The 20,274-nt window shown below is 36.0% G+C and overlaps 2 protein-coding genes across 2 annotated transcripts; one reads left to right on the top strand and one right to left on the bottom strand.

Annotated features, from left to right (window-relative positions):
• Positions 1-911: 911 nt before the first annotated feature.
• LOC110441341 (acid-sensing ion channel 1-like) lies at positions 912-1,953 on the top strand. Its single transcript, XM_021484455.1, has 3 exons — positions 912-1,000; positions 1,278-1,359; positions 1,783-1,953. Exons 1-3 carry the CDS (start codon positions 912-914, stop codon positions 1,951-1,953), a joined length of 342 nt encoding a protein of 113 aa, XP_021340130.1.
• Positions 1,954-4,445: 2,492 nt separating this feature from the next.
• On the bottom strand, positions 4,446-10,180 carry LOC110441340. Its single transcript, XM_021484454.1, has 2 exons — positions 9,778-10,180; positions 4,446-5,620 (listed from the first exon to the last, which is right to left on the bottom strand). Exon 2 carries the CDS (start codon positions 5,509-5,511, stop codon positions 4,918-4,920), a length of 594 nt encoding a protein of 197 aa, XP_021340129.1. The 5' UTR covers positions 5,512-5,620; positions 9,778-10,180; the 3' UTR covers positions 4,446-4,917.
• Positions 10,181-20,274: the final 10,094 nt, after the last annotated feature.

Here is a 20,274-nt window from a genome sequence, read left to right as displayed (position 1 = left end):
TAATATTTTTGTCTATATGTCAATATAGCCATTGTAAACGTTTACTTCCATATGTCGACATAAACATTGTTATTGCTAACCTTTAAATGTTTTTATCGATAACGTCTATATGTCGACATTGACGTTGTTATCGCTAAAGTCTATATGTCGACATTGTTATCGCTAAAGTATATATGTCGACATAGACGTTGTTATCGCCAAAGTCTATGTGTCGCCATAGACATTGTTATCGCTAACGTCTATAAGTCGGCTTAGACATTGTTATCGCTAAAGTCTATATGTCGACATAGACATTGTTATCGCTAAAGTCTGTGTTTCGCCATAGACATTGTTATAGCTAAAGTCTATATGTCGACATAGACATTGTTATCGCTCAAGTCTATGTGTCACCATAGACATTGTTATCGCTAAAGTCTATATGTCGACTCTTATGTTGCCAAACACGAGGCTTTGCCGAGTGTTTGGCAACTTAAGAATATTTCCTCGAGGGTTGAGATTCCTCTATCTTACCCACAAAGGGGTGAATGATTCTTTTTCTCTTACCCTGTTCTCCCAATGTGTATCATAGACACAATGTACTGATAACGGTACAAGCTAAATTCAGGGTTGACGTGACGTTGATGGATTGTTGACGTGACGTTATTGTATTGTTGAAGTGACGTCATACCATTGTTATTAATAGGGGAATCCCTCCGTCTCAACCCTAGGGTGAGACAAGGAAATCTCACACCGGTAAATGTGCGGATACACCTGAGAAATTGTTATCGCTAACGTCTATGTGTCGCCATAGACATTGTTATCGCTAACGTCTATATTTCGACATAGACATTGTTAACGTTTCTGTATATAGACATATATCCGGTTGTTTTACGTTTACGTTTGTGTGTTTGTCGTTTCAGCGCCAGTTCCTCATGGTAAAAGTGTGTGCTAAGAACCTAACGTCGGCTGTACAGGCTTGTGCAGAGTACAAGGAGAATGCTAAAAACTTTAGCGTGGAAAGGTAAAGCATGCCATCATTCGATAACAATTTCTGTTATCTATCATAGGCTTTCGACATCTATATGCATCATAGCATTAGGAGCGTATAACATTATCAATCAAATACAAACTGAAAACAGCTAGATTTTATATTCTATGTCCAATATTTCGCTTTCAAATGCGAATACAAGGGGAATATATACGTTGTTAACCAGGTGAACGTGCTATCTGACATTCTTTCTTATACTTAAGTAAATATTTAAATGAAAATTATACATGTGTTATATCTTTGTCCATAGTGTCATCGACAACTTTTTGGGCGTCAACATTTACTTTGAAGATGTCAACTACGAGGTGATCACAGAGTCTGCCAAGTATGACGTAAGTTCCGGTCATAGTATATTATGACGATACTCTCTTAAGTGTGACGTAAGTTCCGGTCATAGTATATTATTACGATACTCTCTAAAGTGTGACGTAAGTTCCGGTATTAGTATATTATTACGATACACTCTAAAGTGTGACGTAAGTTCCGGTCATAGTATATAATTACGATACTCTCTAAAGTGTGACGTATGTTCCGGTCATAGTATATTATTAAGATACTCTCTAAAGTGTGACGTAAGTTCTGGTCATAGTAAATTATTACGATACTCTCTAAAGTGAAAATCAAAACGTGTTATAATAATCGTTAGCAACAGATAATGAATTAAATGAATGAACGAATTGTGTGATGTATTTGAATAACACCATGTGATTTATATAAATAGGCAGCAAGTCCATTAACACTCAATGTATTTTCAGGAGTTCCAGTTGCTGTCCAATATTGGAGGCACTCTTGGTTTGTTTGTTGGAGCGTCTGTTCTGAGTTTTGTGGAGATCATTCAAATGCTACTCGAAGTAGTTGCCTACATCTGTAAGAGTCGGAGTAAGAAGAACAAAGTTCAAGAGTTGAAGGTCGACGAGAAGGCTTAAAACTAGTAACAACTGGACCCCGCTAACCCGGAAATGAACTGTTCGTGTGTATAAAACAAGATATCAAACTTCAAAATTTCTCACTTCCGGATAAAAAAGGATTCAGGAAATCGATCTGTTTTTAGATTATCGTCCGAGGTTAATGTGTTTAATGTGAAGCCTTATATTGTATTTATTTAAAAGGCAATATTTGCCTATGTTATGATATTTAAATGCTATATATATGCAGCAGAAATCTCTGAAAACATTATGGTACAGACCTGACTTTAAAGATTATTGGACCTATCGGCACTTTGCTTCAAGGTTATAAGCTAATTTTATCTATATAAACTAACTATATCCTTTTTATTTCAATTAATGATCATGTAGGATTATAACGATGTTTATGCATTCGACGAACGCAGATATATAACGTTCAATGGGACATCTGATCTAAACACAAATAAAATTTAGTAACCGACAACAACCCGCCCCGTCCCCGCCCCTCCCTCCACCCTCCCTATGAACAAATGTGCTTCAAAATGTATTTACATTGTCAGTTGTAGTTTAGTCATCCTTTAATCATTCCTCGATACGAACTGGATAATCACATTGCTTCTCCAGCTGTACGAGCTTAGTGCGCCTTTTTATAGCAATAGTGGCGGCGAGTTCCAACATTTTATTATCTTATTTTTATCATTAGAAGCGCACTCATTAATCAATGTATCTAACACCAAGGTGGTTGTTAGTGATGTAAATAATGATTGACTGTTTCATGTAATAACACGACATTGTATGTGTTGCCTGTTATTTTTGCTGGAGTCACTTCACTTAAAATCTTAAAACCATTTCTTATGCAAATTTTAAATACGTCATTGGTTATCAATTCTTAACACCATTCATTGTTGTTTCTAAGTCAATTATCCGGACCTCGCTTTGAGGACGTACCATATGTATCCTTTATTTATAAATGCACACATTCATTTATATTCGACTGAGGATATTTTCGCTTGTAGTTTTGTCTTAAAGCTAAAGCTAAAAAGTGATCTCCTTTTTCATTTAAACAATTTCGCATGTTGGAACATTGGTACGACAACAGAAAGTCAGTAGAGATAGTTATACAGTTACGTGTATCGTCTATTTCAGATCAATATATTATACTTTCTCGTACAGTATCAATGTTTTTCAGATTTTGTATTTGTGCTAGTATACATTTCATCCAATTTTTGTGGTATTTGATTACATTTAGTCAAATAATGATTTGATATTTAATGAGCATTGATGTATTCAACCTTTTTCATCATTCACCCTTTTAACAAAGTATGTTATATAATAATAAGTTGTATAACACAAATATGGATGTTTTTAAAAATAATTATGTATACAATATAACAATAGGTAGTTAGACTTCAGTTTACACTGTACAATGTACGCTGTAGATAAAGTTTCGGTGCCAAGTGTTAGTTTTGTCGACCGTTGTTTAGTGATTTTCGTCCGTCGTCCATCACAGTTGCGTCCTTGCATGTTTTTCTTGCACATATTTAAAACAGCCTGTCTATAATATGGACTTGTAATATATAGTATGTAACACAGATGTACATCACATTTTGTGTCGATATGTTATATATTCGAGTGAATATTTCGTATTTGCAATGCATAACAATTACATTTCATTCCATTTTAATAGGAAACGCAATATGTTGTACTCATTTGTTTCAATTTTACGTGGCGTCAGGAACGGCTAAAACTAACCTCCAGTCTAAGTATCTTATTGATTATTTTATATCACCGCCACACCTTCTTCACTCACAATCGACGACTGGTCTTACTATATTTATCCTCTTTTATACATGAATAGAGCTCCTTAAGTTATAACAGGACTCTATAAATTATTTTCTGATTTATTTTCGAGAACTTGGCTAGGCGAATTTAACAATATGAGGAAAGAATGTTTCTATCACACTCTCAAGAGCTGGAAAGCGCAACTCTATAGAGGACACGTGTGGCAGGTTCTGCTTCTCTCTGTTAAATACACTGCACGAGCTGCATGCCAGAACTAAACTCAGTAGGAAACACTCCCCGAATGGATTGTATACACTCGATGTTAACAGCCCTTAACTTACTAAACAAAAGTGATTTTATTTTCTGGACACTTACTATGATGATATTTATCACGCATGTTTTAAACTGTGTTTTAAATTTAATATCACTATTTCCTGAACACAAAATTGATCAGTATTTTCCTATGTTGATTTTGGATGTCCACGTAAAGGTTCTATTGATTTCAAATCCATGTTGATAACGGTATCTACAGAGTCGAGTCTTGTCTATGAAGGTAGTAGTCATTCCTTGAACGTTAACAAAACCCTTCCATTCGTTTCCCTCTCCTTTAAGGCAATATGTCACTTTTGAAAGATAGAAACCGCTATTGTTCGTTTTTCATTATCAACACTTTAGTCAAACAATTTGCACCTGTCACATGTTTTATGCAGTCTATTCTGCTAACTAAAAGAAAACAAATCCCCCCCCCCCCCCCCTGTGCATTTACATTCATGTTGACGCACAGGTACATCCTATACTTGAAATTTAGAAGTAGAATCCACCTGTTTCCAAGCATAAACTATTCCATACCACTGTAAAGCTACAACATCCCGTCTGAATAGAGGTTTTAAGCGTACAAATATGCAATAAGACTTCCAATACACCATTCTCTTCATGTCACCTTTAATTTACAATAAAAAGAGGAAGGCGTGGTAATAAAACTTAAATGATAACTCAATGGGAACTCACCTTTATTATTAAATATTTGAAAGATAAACTAAATGTTTAACCAATTGCTAAAGGTGTTATAACCAAGCTTTTAAGCGATAACACTGATTAAAATGCTATTCAATAATATGTGTGTTATACCCAGTTGTACAAAAATATATGTCATCTTAACATTTTAAGTATTACGAAAAGCAAGCAAGCCACGAGAATCCTACATCACATAGTTAGTTCCCGTACTAGTTGGGGTGGAGGGCGAGGGACCTCAGCTCGACGTAAACCGATTTGAGAATCGTCATGTGATTTACCAAGAGCTTTTGGCGGACCAAGGTTTTTAAAACGGTCATTTTGATTTTCAATATAGATGTCTTCGCCGTCCCTGTGGATGACGCTGAACAACAGAGTAGTCCGTGCTGGTTTCCTCGTGACAGTGTTTGAATGATTATTCACTTGGTTCTTTTTGATTGGCTGCCGAGGAGCTTGCTTCAAGTTACATTGGTTATAGCTGTACTTCATCGTTGTTTTTGTTTCAGATTTGTTTGAAAGCTGTGATAATCTAGTTTCAAATTTCTTTGTGTAACGTTTAAACTCCACTACAAACAATTTTTCTCCTAGCTCGTACGCTCGGATTTGTTTCTCACATTCTCGTGTGAGGTCTTGGTGGTGTCGGTAAAGATGCCCATGACGTGCTTGATTTCTCATAGATTCATACTTGACATTACTAGTAATATCAAACTCCACTGCCGGGGCAGCCCTTTGGACGCCATCTTTGCCTTTTCGACCGGAACTGAGTTGTTTGGGTTTCTGCATCATATTTACACTAATAAGCACCCCACCTTGACATTTTGTATTGTCAGCGCTGTTGTTAATTGTTTATATGATGTGCTGTTACCAGCTCCATAAATGTTAATTGGCTTCCTGTCTGAAAAAAGAGAAAGTTTAGTTAACCATCGTAATATCATACTAATATATATTAAACATCTGCTACAACGTTTTTCTAACCGACTTTTTTTTATAAATTTTAACAAAATCAACAACAGTTAAATAGTTTTAAATTAGGATAAAAAAATAGGAAATGTGCTTTGTTGAAAGGCTATTCATCTGGATCAATACTCAGGTAGGCTATTGTTTTTCGACAAACGTTCTTACAATTTCCAAACACCGTTCAAGATGTGCTGAGTGGAGAAGTGTTTCACGGCCAGAAACCGGAACTTAATACCGTAAAATGTAGTTTGATTATCAACATAGCTGTACAATTAGACTAGCCAATATACATTGCAATGAGTTAGTTACAGATTTCCTAAGCATATTGCTATTGCTAGTAGAAAACGCCTTACGAAAAGGAGAGATAAATTAAAAATAATGTCTGTAAGTGTGTTATGCTAATGAAGTAAATTAGCTTTATATGATGAATGTTAAGCTTTATATAAAGTTAATGATATGTATCCAGTAAAATATCAAAACATACATAAAGTTACAACAGAGATATATCTAACCCTTAACCGATACAAAAAGACAATAAAATATGACACAAAAACAGTAGTAACAGCATGTTATGCCTCTTACAGTCTTAATGAAAGGATGGCGATCACCAGCGATCTATTCATCTAAGACAGTAAACTAACTAAATCATATTTAATAGCATAGGAAAATGTTCTCCTGTTATTTTTTTTATATTGCATTCCAATTTTTATAGTGTGAAAATCAAATGCATCACTGGACAAACATTCCCTGTATTGGAACCTGTTGCGTCTATACTAATACATATAACAATACGACGATTGAGTCATTTTACCTCCAAGCATTAACAGGTATTTTCATGTATTTCTCATGTTACTTTGTATCTATAATGTGTATATAATTACATCAAACATGCATATAAAAACACCCGATGAATAGACCAAAAACGATTTTGATAGAAAGTCAATCTTTATAAACATATTATATTTTATAGGCATGCTATTTATATAGACCGATGCTGCCGTATGCTTGCTTACTCAATTTTAATTTTCATCTGTTTACGCAAATAAGTTGTATAATGAACTTTAATATCTGAACATAAACGTTTGTTCAGTCACAATTTTATGAATATATTTCGGAAATCTCCAAGGAAGACGAGGTGTAAATCAATAACTAGTTCCCTATGAACCATTATTATATATATTCTAATATCTTGAAATAAACAACAAAATTGTTTCTTGTATTGAGAAATTTGACAATAAATAACAAATTGAGAATTACCTTCCATATAAAGGACTTGTGATTTATTGATTTCTATTTACTAATGTGTTTTATATTGATCTGATGACGGCGGGAAGTCACAACGTTAAACGCCCAGTCGATTCACATCGACAATCTGTTTAATCGATTATGTGATTTTTTGATATTCAGATTTATTTATGACGCTTTTCTCGGCTAAGATCATTATCAAACATAAGAGAGGTTCGCTGTCCTCACTACGATACGGTAGGTTGTTTGCCTGTGTAGTTGGCTTACTCCTGTAAACAGGTATGTCACAAAACAAACAGGCCACTCCAGCCTGATAACACAAGCCTCTCCACATGTCACTTCTTATCACGGAGTTGTATAAGGTGCGTCCAATGACGCCATCACATTAAGTAGTTAGTCAGGTTATAATTTTCTATTAAAGTATGAACATTACTAAAGGGATTCTAAACATATTGCCAGTACGAATTGGTTTATGACCATGATCATTCTATCCCGAAAAGCTTAATGGACAGAGTTTATTTTCTTATTAACTCCTAATAAAACTTAACTTTATGCCAAGTTGACTCGTAAGAATGTAAGAATGCGGGACCGTAAAATGACAAACATCACAGTTGTTTCAGGGCGAAGTGCGAAGAAGATGTTCAGGTGGAAGAAATTACGATTACACGGAGAAATATCTTTCCATGTCCGACCGGGGAATGGAACCCCGGCGGAACCCCGGCCGAAAGGCGAGTGTGCTATCCACTGCACAACCCAACCATTGGTTGTCGTCAGTCCATCACCTTTTTATTTGAACGACTTCTTACCTGGGATGAAGTGCTATGAACTTTCCTCATTAAAATGACCTTGACCTTGACCTACTATCAAGGTCACAGGGGTCAAATATGTAAAAACTTTCAAAAAGCAATATCATAAAAACCATTTAGACTAGAGTCATGATACTTGAGTATGTTATGTAGACCAGCAGTGCAAATTGGTTTTTTTTAATTACAGTAATGAGGTCAAAGGTCAACTTTAAGTGCTAGTCGGGGGCCAAACGTCTACATTGTTTAACAATCTTCTTCTCAAGTTCCACAAGGCCCAGAGTCATGATATTTGGCCAGTATGTACCTGGGATAGAGTGCTATAAAGTTTCCTCTTTAAAATGACCTTGACCTACTTTCACAGGAGTCAAATATGTCAAAACCTTAACAACAATATTAATAGCAATATCATAAGAAGCATTTAGTCTAGAGTCATGATACTTGGGTATGTTATGAAGACCAGCTGTAATCGTTTTCTTATTACAGTATTAGGTCAAAGGTAGACGTGGGTAAACTTTAAAATTAAGATTTTAAATTTCAAACAACAATATCATAAGAAGCGTTTAGGAGATGTTCAAATGTCTTGTGTTCTAGTTACCAAATTTGGTCTGAAGTTACCTTTATGTCAGTTTTATGTAACAAAAAAAACAGCTGAGCGATACAGGCCCTCTGAGCCTCTTGTTGAAAAGAGCGAACAATACACCTGTAGCTGTCATCAATGAGACTGAAAAATGGTTTCCCCGCAAAAAATCGTCCAGCAAGCAGAAATGAGGCAGCTGAATGTCTATTAATATATTTAGCTCCAAGTACCATTACTTATGATAAATAATATATCACAGCGTCAAAAAAGAAAGACCTTGTGTAGCGTGACGTTATATGATTGGTAGGCTTTCACTCTTAATGTTGTTTAAAGTTACTAGGTCAACTTTCCCATTTCAGCAGACTATTTAAATCGTGAGGCACATTCACTGGTGTGACGCACATCATTGTAGAGTTTATACAGTCTTGTGTACAGAACCTTACGCCTAGATCAAATTTTAATTAGTGTTTAAATGACAAATGTATTAAAAACAGCTTAAACAAATATTGAATGCTTGTTAATAGAATGTCAACTGTCCCATTTAACTCATTAATTTCCTGGTACACAGAATGAAATGCTGCTACCCTACTCATTATTCCTGGTAACAAAAGGATATTAAAAGCAAATCGTCTTGATTGTGTGTAAGGAACGGATTCGCCTGGTACAATTTACACCTCTGAGGGAAGCACACATTGACACCGTCAGCAGTATCGGGTATCGTGCTACAATACTGGGCCTTCCCTAGGTCTTAGGAAATGAGCCATATCCTTGTTTCACATTTTAAAAAGAATGCCACTATATTACTGATATTGATAATGTATATAAAGTGCTACTCTTTCTGCCTAATTCGGAAAAGAATGGCCTCACTGGGTGTCTAAGTTTTGCATTTTTGGAAGCAAATTAACATGAAAATGCGCACAGAAATGGCTTGTATATCTCACTGATGTTAAGAGCCTGTTGTTTTATAATAACGAGACGGACGACACAGCATATTTCACTATTGCGGTACTATAAAACACCCTCAGATGGCTCCATTACAAGTCTACGCAGTTCATTTGAAATTTTAATCCATACAATATTTCTGGTAATAAAATTGTCAAAAAAGCACCCATGAAACATACTGACAAAGGCAATGATCATTCCACAGAAGTAAACAATAAGAAGACAATGGATATTATATGTTTGGCCAGTTACTTCGTATACTGTGAGACATGTGTTTTCTTGATGATTAAATATCGCAAATGCTCATTTAAACTAAACTTCATTGACAAAGGAACATAAAGAGGTCTTTTTGTAGTCTTCATCAAACAGCAAACTCAAGTTTGTGACTCATTATCGTATGTATACATATGTAGTACATTATATAAACGTATCTTGCATATTAAATAAACTTGTAACCTATACAAATAAGCAAAATAGTGTTGATCATCTGCATATCAATAACATTGTGTCCGAACACCTACTTACCTGATCAGTACAGCATGTCCACCGTTTGTGAAGCTTCCAGTGTTTAAGATCGCAACCAATACAGATGTCATTCACACGGAAATAAATCAATTTCAATGTGTTAATATCAGCCTCATTTTCTGTTCCTTTTATCAGATAGTCCGCCGAACTGTATGTAGAATCGACCCGGGTTGTCGTCAGTCCATTAGGCCTGCATATCACACACAGAAATCAGTTTGTACAACCTGTGGTCCTCCTAACAAACCCTCTCGGCTGTCACCAACAAAATCATTGAAATTGTTGACGACCACACAGCACCGAGATGTCTCTGTAAGAGATTGATTTAAAGCAAGTCTATATTCACATCCAATGTCAATATTGACTTGGGTATTCATAAGGCCTGTATACTCCAAACAAAACTAAGTTCTCCATTATTTAACTTCTACACAAACACCCGTCAATGTATGCACTGGACCGTTTGTAAGTTCACAATGGTGTACGAATATAACCTGCAATGAAAAGAACGAACGAAATTAGTTTTTAATTAGATGATATTTCCATTAAAAAGTTTAATTAAAGCTGTGTGTTTCCGATTAATAAGGTCTTGTGGTTGTACATAAGTAGGCATAAGTACAGGTATGTTACTAAGATTTTAGTGTCGTACTGTAAGCTAGTACAGTTCTAAGTATAGGTAGACATTCGTATTTATGTCAAGGAAAGAGACCTCCATATAAATTAGATATTAGGAGCAATAGAAATTACATAACAATTAAACCTCAGCAAACTTAAAAAAAACACTGATTACTGTCAACAAATTATATCATTACTAGCAATTAGTAAAAAATAAATACTTCTTTTGCTTTTTTGCGTGGATATAGCTTCTGAATTCTGCTGCTTCTAATATTACTGCTACTACTGTTGTTACTGGTACTGTTTAATGCTGATGTAACTTTTACTGTTGCTATTGTTGCTGTCACTACTTGTACTGATGTTGATGTTACTTCTGCTACTGTTGTTACTGGGACTGTTTAATAATGATGTAACTTTTACTGTTGCTATTGTTGCTGTCACTACTTGTACTGATGTTGATGTTACTTCTGCTACTGTTGTCACTGGTACTGTTTAATACTGATGTAACTTTTTCTGGTGCTATTGTTGCTGTCACTACTTGTACGGATGTTGATGTTACTTCTGCTACTGTTGTCACTGGTACTGTTTAATACTGATGTAACTTTTTCTGGTGCTATTGTTGCTGTCACTACTTGTACGGATGTTGATGTTACTTCTACTACTGTTGTTACTGGTACTGTTTAATACTGATGTTACTACTACTACTGCTGTTACTGTTACTACAGCTTTTACTGCTACTGTTATAACTACTAATACTGGTAATACTGTAACTACAGCTGCTATTGCTAATGGTATTACTACTACTACTACTGCTGTTACTATAACTACAGCTGTTATTGCTACTGTTATTACTACTACTACTGTTGCTACTGTTACTGTTACTACAGCTTTTACTGCTACTGTTATAACTACTAATACTGCTAATACTGTAACTACAGCTGTAACTGCTACTGTTATAACTACTACTATTGCTGTTACTGTAACTACAGCTGTTACTTCTACTGTTACTTCTACTACTACTACTACTACTACTACTACTACTACTACTACTACTACTACTACTACTACTACTACTACTACTACTACTACTAATACTGTTGTTACCGTAACTAGAGCTGTTATTGCTACTGCTATTACTACTACTACTGCTGTTACTTTAACTACAGCTGTTACTGTTACTGCTATTACTACTACTGCTGCTGTTACTGTAACTACAGCTGTAACTGCTACTGTTATAACTTCTACTACTGCTGTTACTGTAACTTCAGCCGCTATTGCTACTGTTACTACTACTACTACTACTACTACTACTACTACTACTACTACTACTACTACTACTGCTGTTACTGTAACTACAACTGTTACTGCGACTGCTATTACTACTACTACTGCTGTTACTGTAACTACAGCTGCTATTGCTAATGGTATTACTACTACTACTACTGCTGTTACTATAACTACAGCTGTTATTGCTACTGTTGTTACTACTACTACTGCTGTTACTGTAACTACAACTGTTATTACTGCTGTTATTACTACTACTACTGCTGTTACTGTAACTACAACTGTTACTGCTACTGTTGCTACTACTGTTATAACTACTACTACTGCTGTTACTGTAACTACAGCTGTAACTGCTACTGTTATAACTACTACTACCGCTGTTACTGTAACTACAACTGTTACTGCTACTGTTACTACTACTGTTGCTACTACTACTACTACTACTTTAAGATACCGCTGAGTGTTTTTCTAATATTCATTGAGCAATTCCAGTGAAGCTGTATAATCTATAACGCTGACAATATCAATAAATCATTTCCACATCACACACCCCTATATCTGCTCGGGGATGTACACAATATCACTCTACTGATTAAGTTGCAGTGAAAAATATGAGAAGTAAAATTAAAACCACGATAAGTAGGCTGTTCCTTGTAGGGCTTTGAATGAATAACAAATTTGATCAACAATGATAATTTATTTTTAAAGTTTGTTCAGTAACTTTTAAATCAACAACACGCAAAAGCAATAATTCATAAAGATTCCGAGACTGCTGGGTATTTATGCAGTGTAACTGAACTTTAAATAATGCTGCACTGATTCTTCATGGTACGGAAGCTGCAAATGTAACACTACCACGAAAATCTCCTGTTCACAGTAGTACTATTGGATACGTGGGAAGTTGGAGAAAATAATATGTGACCATTAGATTCTTCTAAAGTAGCCTTTTTTTTTCATTTTCATATTTTAGAATAATAAATAGAGGATATTTGATGGTGGCGTCAGTAATAACAAATATATTTCACGAGTGTGGCTAATATTTTGATATTTTACACAAGTGCGCAGCACGAGTGAAAAATTTAAAAATATTAGCCACACGAGTGAAATATATTTGTTATTACTTGAGACACCATAAAATTTTCTATTTATTACATTTTTGAAGCATAAAACATGAAAAAAATAATGCACCTCAAAAAAGGGTGGGAATCAATTAGCGCCGTATCCTAATGACGTCACACTTGACAACAAGGCTGCGCGCCATTTTGAATGGGATACTCAACGCAATTCCGCCTTTTTTTGCTGTTTTCTGGTATTATTGCTTATAAAAATGTTATCAATTCTATCTTTATGTAAATACTTAAGTGTGTGTACCAAACATTTACCATAACAACCACTTATTCTACCGTCGCTTCATTTGAATCTGAACAAAAAATCGCTGCCTTTGAATGCAGCGAATAGAAGATACCGTTATGATTGGTCAATATCAAAAAGTGATATTTTCACACTGTGAACATATCACTTTTGATATTTGTCACAGAGTGAAAGATATCAGTTTTATCAAGTTGATAGAATCCAATATTTCACTGGCAAAAATGTAATAATTATCATTATTACAGGCTTAATACCCATCAAGACCAGAGAGGTCACAATGATTAATTAATTTCAAGGAATTAACATAACGGGAGGGAGTGTTTTTTTGTGTTATTTTTGTAACAAAAGATAGCATCTTTGGTTTGGACTCTGCTTTTCTTAGAGGATCTAAATATAACATCAATGTGCATTTCATTACGATAACATGTTTATGGTTTAATTTCAAGATGAGCATATTTAGAGGACCTGACAGAATGTCAGATGTTTAAACAAATGTTCATTTATTTATGTAAACCAATTCACATAATGACTTTGATTCTTCACTGTGTCTCACCAGGCATGTATAAAGTTGCATCAATTTGCGGGGCAGTGGTGGCTAAGTGGTTAAGGCGTCTGACGTTCTGCTACCACTAGCCCACCACCACTGGGTCGCGGGTTCGAGGCCTATATAGTCAAATGTCTTGGTCAATCAACAGAAGGGTCGTTATTTGTGGATGACTTCTTGATCTGTTACAGATCTAAGAACATGCACACGATAGAACGACAACTTCAACAGAGTTTAAACAAACTACAAAATTGGGCAGACGAAAACGGCTTCAAATTCTCTAAATCCAAAACTGTGTGCATGCATTTCTGTCAAAAACGAAAAGCACACAATGACCCAAATCTAACACTCGATGGCACTAGAATTCCTGTTGTTGAACAGACTAAATTTCTCGGCCTCATTTTTGATTCGAAACTCTCTTTCATACCACATATAAAGTATCTGAAGGATAAGTGTTCCAAGGCGTTAAACATTATACGAGTCCTTTCTCATACTGATTGGGGAGCGGATCGTGAAATGCTTTTGCGCCTATACAGATCACTTATTCGAACAAAACTGGATTATGGTTCTATGGTATACGGGTCAGCGCGCAGTTCGTACCTTCAGATGCTAGATCCAATCCATAACCAAGGGCTACGTCTTGCCCTGGGAGCTTTTCGAACAACACCTGTAAAAAGCCTGTACGTGGAAGCAAATGAACCATCCCTTTATGACAGAAGAATAAAACTTTCATTACAATTTGCAACTCAATTAAAATCAAACCCTAAAAATCCTGCTTTCAACCAAGTATTCAACCCCAAATACCAAAACATATTTACGCAAAACCAAAAACTTCTGCCAACATTTGGTATCCGAATTTTGAATTTCCTGCAAGAACTCAACATAAAATTGACGGACATAGCTGAATTTAACATATCTGATGTTCCTCCGTGGACCATTCAAACCCCCGATTTTAACTTTACATTACATGAGCGAGGGAAATCAAGTGTTATGCCCGAAGAACACAAATCCTCCTTTCGGGAATGCATTTCGAATTACCCTTCTCATACACAACTTTACACCGATGGCTCCAAAGAAGGTGAGAAAGTGGCAGCAGCCTGCTGTACTGCCAATACTTGCACTTCAGTCCGACTACCAGACGGCGCCTCCATCTTTTCTGCTGAAGCATGCGCCATTGGTTTGGCCCTCGACCATATCGATGAACACCGCATTAAAAAGGCAATTATTTGTTCAGACTCTCTATCTGTCCTACAGAGTTTACAGTTACGAGATCCTAAAAACACAATCGTACAAAACCTTGCTCTTCGAATATCTCGTATATTAAAAAAGTCTAAAATAACTTTACTATGGATTCCGAGCCATGTCGGAATAAAAGGCAACGAATTTGCTGACAGGGAAGCAAAAAATGCATTGAATCTCGAACAAACAAATATCAAACTACCATACACAGATTTTAAACCTACTATTCGTACAGCCATTCTAAATGAATGGCAGAAACGCTGGTCTCTGGAGACCAACAACAAACTTTTTAAGATACAACCGAAACTTAAAACATCTATTCCCAGTCGGAAAAATCGTAGAGAGGAAGTTGTACTAAAAAACAGTATGTTTTGAAGCCAAGTATCAAAAAAAGCTAAAAAAAACGTATGAAAAAACCTCAAAGTTAACACCTAAGTACACCTACAATAATTGGAAACTAGACGAGTTTTCCATTTATCGGGTGGATTGTAATATTCCGTTGCTTACTGCAAAATACTATGAGGAAGAAGAAGAAGAGAAGCGTTTAAAGGATTCACATCCACTGCTTAGATACCGCTTTGAAGTTGAATTGATTTTTAACTTAAATGAATATAACATATTATCAAAAAATTTTCATTGTGACATCAATATTCAATATTTATTGTCAAGACGTTTATACATCAATTGAAAGGAAAGGTTAATTACGGATGTAATATCGAATAAGAAAATATTTAAATACTATTGCAATAAGCCTTTAAAGGATCACTATTCATAATGCCTTTGTTCATATTTCCCCCTAAATGTATAGCTTTTGAGCTCGATTTACCGTGTGTTCACAAATTGGTATTATCTTGGTTTTTTCCTATATCACTTTGCAATTGTCACCACTAGTGGCCATGACCCTGAGGATAATCTACACCCAGTAGCATTTACTTTATGCGTACATAGAGGAACACTGAATTGATGTTGTCTCAATTGGAATCCGGAAAAGAAACGACTCCCTTAGGTACAATACTAACTTTGTCAAAAGCTCTGATAGACAATTTTATTGATTAACAATCCGACGCGTTCATACGTTTTAAACCTTACAAAACTTATCTGAAGGAATTGTGTGGCGAGTTAGACACGTCAGGGCTATCATTTGGTTACATATTAAAATGTGGAATTAAAATATATACAACTATGGTCCAACCGCATATGCAGTCAGAAGTGATCTAAATAGTGTCCATAAGCAAACCTAAGAAAGACTTTTATGAAGGGTCTTATGAATAAAGAGATTACTATTATCAATTGAAATATGAATTTCTGTTGAATTGTGCGGAAAACGCGTCAAACAAAAGGTCAAACGAGAGCATGCTGAATTGGACTCACTTTCATAGCAGGCGAAACAGTTTTTCCCGTTTGCAAACCAAAAAGATAAGGAAAGAAGTCTCCCAGTTTTTGAAAGACGTGCTTCCGTATAACAATCTTACCGAATACCCATTCATGAAAGATAACGATCCTCCTAGTTTGTATTGAGTTCATAAACTTCACTAGAATTGATGTAAGTTTATCGCTGGCTCTGTTAGATGCTCAACCAAGTCATTCTTCTTTGTACCATTAGCTCAGGGTAACGGTCGTAATGTGACACTGTGTAGTCCAGACGTGGAATTGTGGATTTTGATGAATAAAAAATATCCAAAAGATCTTTTGATCAATCTTTAACATCCTCCCTTCCAAAACAGTTTCTTCTGTTAGCACTTTTGACTTCTCCACTCCTTGCACTAACACACCTCATACCAAAGTGAAGGAACGTCTTTGTTCTCTTATGAGAGGGTTCTTTCCAAGAATGTATGGATGTTAATTATTTTGGACCATCTTCTTTTTTTAAATACACACCATAAAAGCCAAGATGAAGCATGCTGAAATTAAAATCGTGAGAACAATTGAGTTTCTGGTTGACAATATCTTTGTTGAGTTGAGTGGCAAGATTTTTCTGTAATTCGTAGGCACTCCTTCGTGGAAAATGACTGTAATCTTTTACTGAACCACACGTTTATGTTTCCATATGGGGCTGAATTTATTGAAGAGAATATCAGGAGTGGTAACAAAAACCTTTCCAAGACCTCCAATTTAATCTTTCATTTATATCGTCGATGTAATATATATAACAAATATTTTATTAACCACGTCGATCGTCGATACCCTCCTAAACTCGAAAACAAAACAAAAACATTAAATTCTTCTAACACCACTTTCCTCGATCTATGCTTACAACATGACCAACAGGAATGCTGACTACAAAACAGAACGATAGGTGGCACGATTTAGACCATGCTATGAGTGTGTGACGTCAGTTGGATTTGACTAAGACCTACATGAAGGGTGTTGTCCACGAAGCAGAAGACACAAACCCACAACACCTGGTCTGTTTCTCCTTGTTCTTTGTTTAAGTGGTCTCCATGCAAATGTTGCCTTTGTTCATATTTTACCCTGGACTTATCAATACGGAGCTGAAATTAAAGTTTTGTTCAAAGTACGTTTTGCTGTTTTTGGTGATTTGTATACCTTCTGATAATAGTTGTTGTTGCATTTTCAAAATTACCGAAAACTCAGTTTGTCTATAAAGCTAATCGATATCAGTCTTCAGAAACTAAAGTCTTTAAACTTCCCTATGATGTGAAAATGTTTTTTAGTAAAAAAAGTTTTCTGTTAGGGAGATTATACGGGCTCCATGCTACATTTAATATACAATGGTTTTTTTTTCCATATCATTCGAAGAACAATTCAGTAGCTTTCTAGTGGTTGACTGCGGACATTTTGACTATCAAATGCATTGTTACCTTATTGCCATAAACTACTACATTGTTCAAATGAGCATTAACAGTTAAAATATATAGAGGTTCCCCAACGAGGGATGGTTGGTTATCATGTTTAACTAACTCAAGTTAATTAGTTTTCAAATGCTATAAAGACGCAAAGATAAACCATCACTAGTTTGGAGACCTGTTTCTCCCACAACATTCAGATATCATAACTAGAAAACCATATGTGTCTCTTGGGAACTCGGGAAACAATTGCTATGGACTATGACGTCGCAAAGCAGTGATACTTGACGGTTGACAAATGACTAGTTGGTAACCAAAAATGTTTACCAACTCCTAGCAGGTTAATCGAACGAGTCTGGAGTGAGGAAATCTATAGTGACTGTGGTAGAAAAAATAATCTATATCTTACTTGTTTTCAGTTTTTTAGAATATTGCAGTATTTTAATTTCTGGTAGGACTATAACAGAAATATAGATATTTTCAATTTTTCATGAAAATTGTTTTCTTTGATATATTCCCAAAATAAAGATATATGAATAATTATGATGTCCTGTGGCCATTGGAACATCTGACTGAAGGTTATGATAAAGTCACCCAACCTAATAATGATGAAAAAGATAAATGAAGGGAGTATGACGAAACTATGTTATTAAGGTCATTGTGCATGAGAGCTGTTAAAGGTAATAGTGATGTTTGTTTTAGATTAAATCTGTCGTTTATACTAATGTCATAGGAATAGTGACCTAACAATGCATATTGTTTTAGTAGAGGTTTACTTTATCAGCATTCCTAGGTTCTACACTTAATACATAGGATGCTAACTAATTTCTTTAAGACTTGAACAAACTACGTTCCTATAATAATAACTTCACTTGTTCTCGCTAACATTTGCTTTGGTCACTTCTCTTGATATTTACTTAACTTAGCAAAGTCTTATATACTGTAGTTAAGCTTCATTTTAAATCGTCCATAACGCAAATCATATGACAACTCTGAATATAAAATTTGCTCTTGGAGAAAAAATAACTAATTATGTGAGAGAAAGTCGAACTATGTGAACAGTGATCAAACAAGTTCGGTGTGTAGATAACACTTGTGAACGGATTCAACGGATTAAAATAAATCTCAGAGTGTACCACTTCAAAACCCTTAAGTTTCAAGAGGGTCGTCTACCTGAAAGGTTTGGATATATAGAGAAGGGCAGCAACACAATGATGACCTCAAGTATGTCGCCGAAACGAAATGTCAATGTGTATACCTTCTATTCCTATCAACCAAACCCCGACCTGGGTATAAATATACTAACTTCTAAATAAATCACACTCTTTAATTCTAAAAACCATGCACCCTATAATATTCCCCAACCACTGATGTTTAAAAAATACCCGAAACCACACTCCCTATAATAAACCAACTATACACTAAACAATTCTTCTAATCACTGACCTCGAATGATAGTTCAAACTACGCTCTCTATAGTGATTAAAATCGTGCAAAAATACTTTTTTAACAGCGGATAAAACTTTATATGTCATCAAAAGAAAATGTCATAAATGATCATTCTTCATCATCAAAAGTGCCAAATTCTGTTCTGATTTTAAATACCACTTCCATACGACGTCCCCTAGAAACTTCAAAACGCGTACTCAAAATAGTGTAAATATCACCAAACAATACTTCAAACCACTCTTACTGCAACACTTCGGATCATGCACTCTACAGTAACTTTACCATAAAATCTACAGTACAAAGTCTGCACAATCAATCATTCAAACAACTCAGTTTAACAAACTATTTTTTTTTTTATACGAACTAAAAATCGATAAAACTACTTGAAAAGTACAAGGACAATACGACCATATGTCCCGGAAGGGTAAGCGTTTTTTGCTTTGTCGACGACACTCGCTTTGTAAATATAGGTTTTGTTTTGTTTTGTTTTGTTTACCGTCCTATTAACGGCTACGGTCGTTTATGCCTAAGTCACATTTGCTCTACGGCTAGGATACGGCGGCCGTAGATCTCTGAAATCGAGAGATACCTGCGGCGACCGCAGATTATCTGAGGTGGCCTCACGGTCGCCGTAGGGCGTATCCCTATCTTTTACAGGCCGTAGGGGTCGCCGCAGGATTATAACGCGGAGTTATAACCTTTTTCAATTCTACGTTCGCCGTAGCAATTAGGCACGCGTAGCCATGCCGTAAATCTGTTCCACGGCGACCATACGTCCGTCGTACTGTGGCATTGCGTTTGCCGTGCGGCTAATTGACTATTTTGAACCCCTAAAAAATAGTGGCGGCCGCAGGAATACCACGGGCACCCCAAGGCAGCCTTAAGGCGGCCCTATGGTGCCCGTACGGTGGCCTTGCGGTATGTGACACACACTGCAGGCAACGCAAGGCCGACGCACGGCTTCCGTACGCCGGCCGCACGCCATCCGTACGGCCCCCGTGGCAATCTGCGCCATGCGTGGGGCGGGTATATATACCAGTTTTCATATCTGTCATATAGATTGTAGACAATGTTAAGATGGCGATGAGTGTTCCACGACGGCTGAGGCTGGACTACCTACGGATGCAGCTGAGGCAGGTACATCGAGAGCGAGACTACCTGATTGCAGCCCTTATACTCGAGGAGCAGCGGCAG

The sequence above is a fragment of the Mizuhopecten yessoensis genome, unplaced genomic scaffold, assembly GCF_002113885.1.
Source record: "Mizuhopecten yessoensis strain PY_sf001 unplaced genomic scaffold, ASM211388v2 scaffold715881, whole genome shotgun sequence".
NCBI lineage: Eukaryota > Metazoa > Mollusca > Bivalvia > Pectinida > Pectinidae > Mizuhopecten > Mizuhopecten yessoensis.
This window is presented reverse-complemented; position numbering and strand designations above follow the sequence as displayed.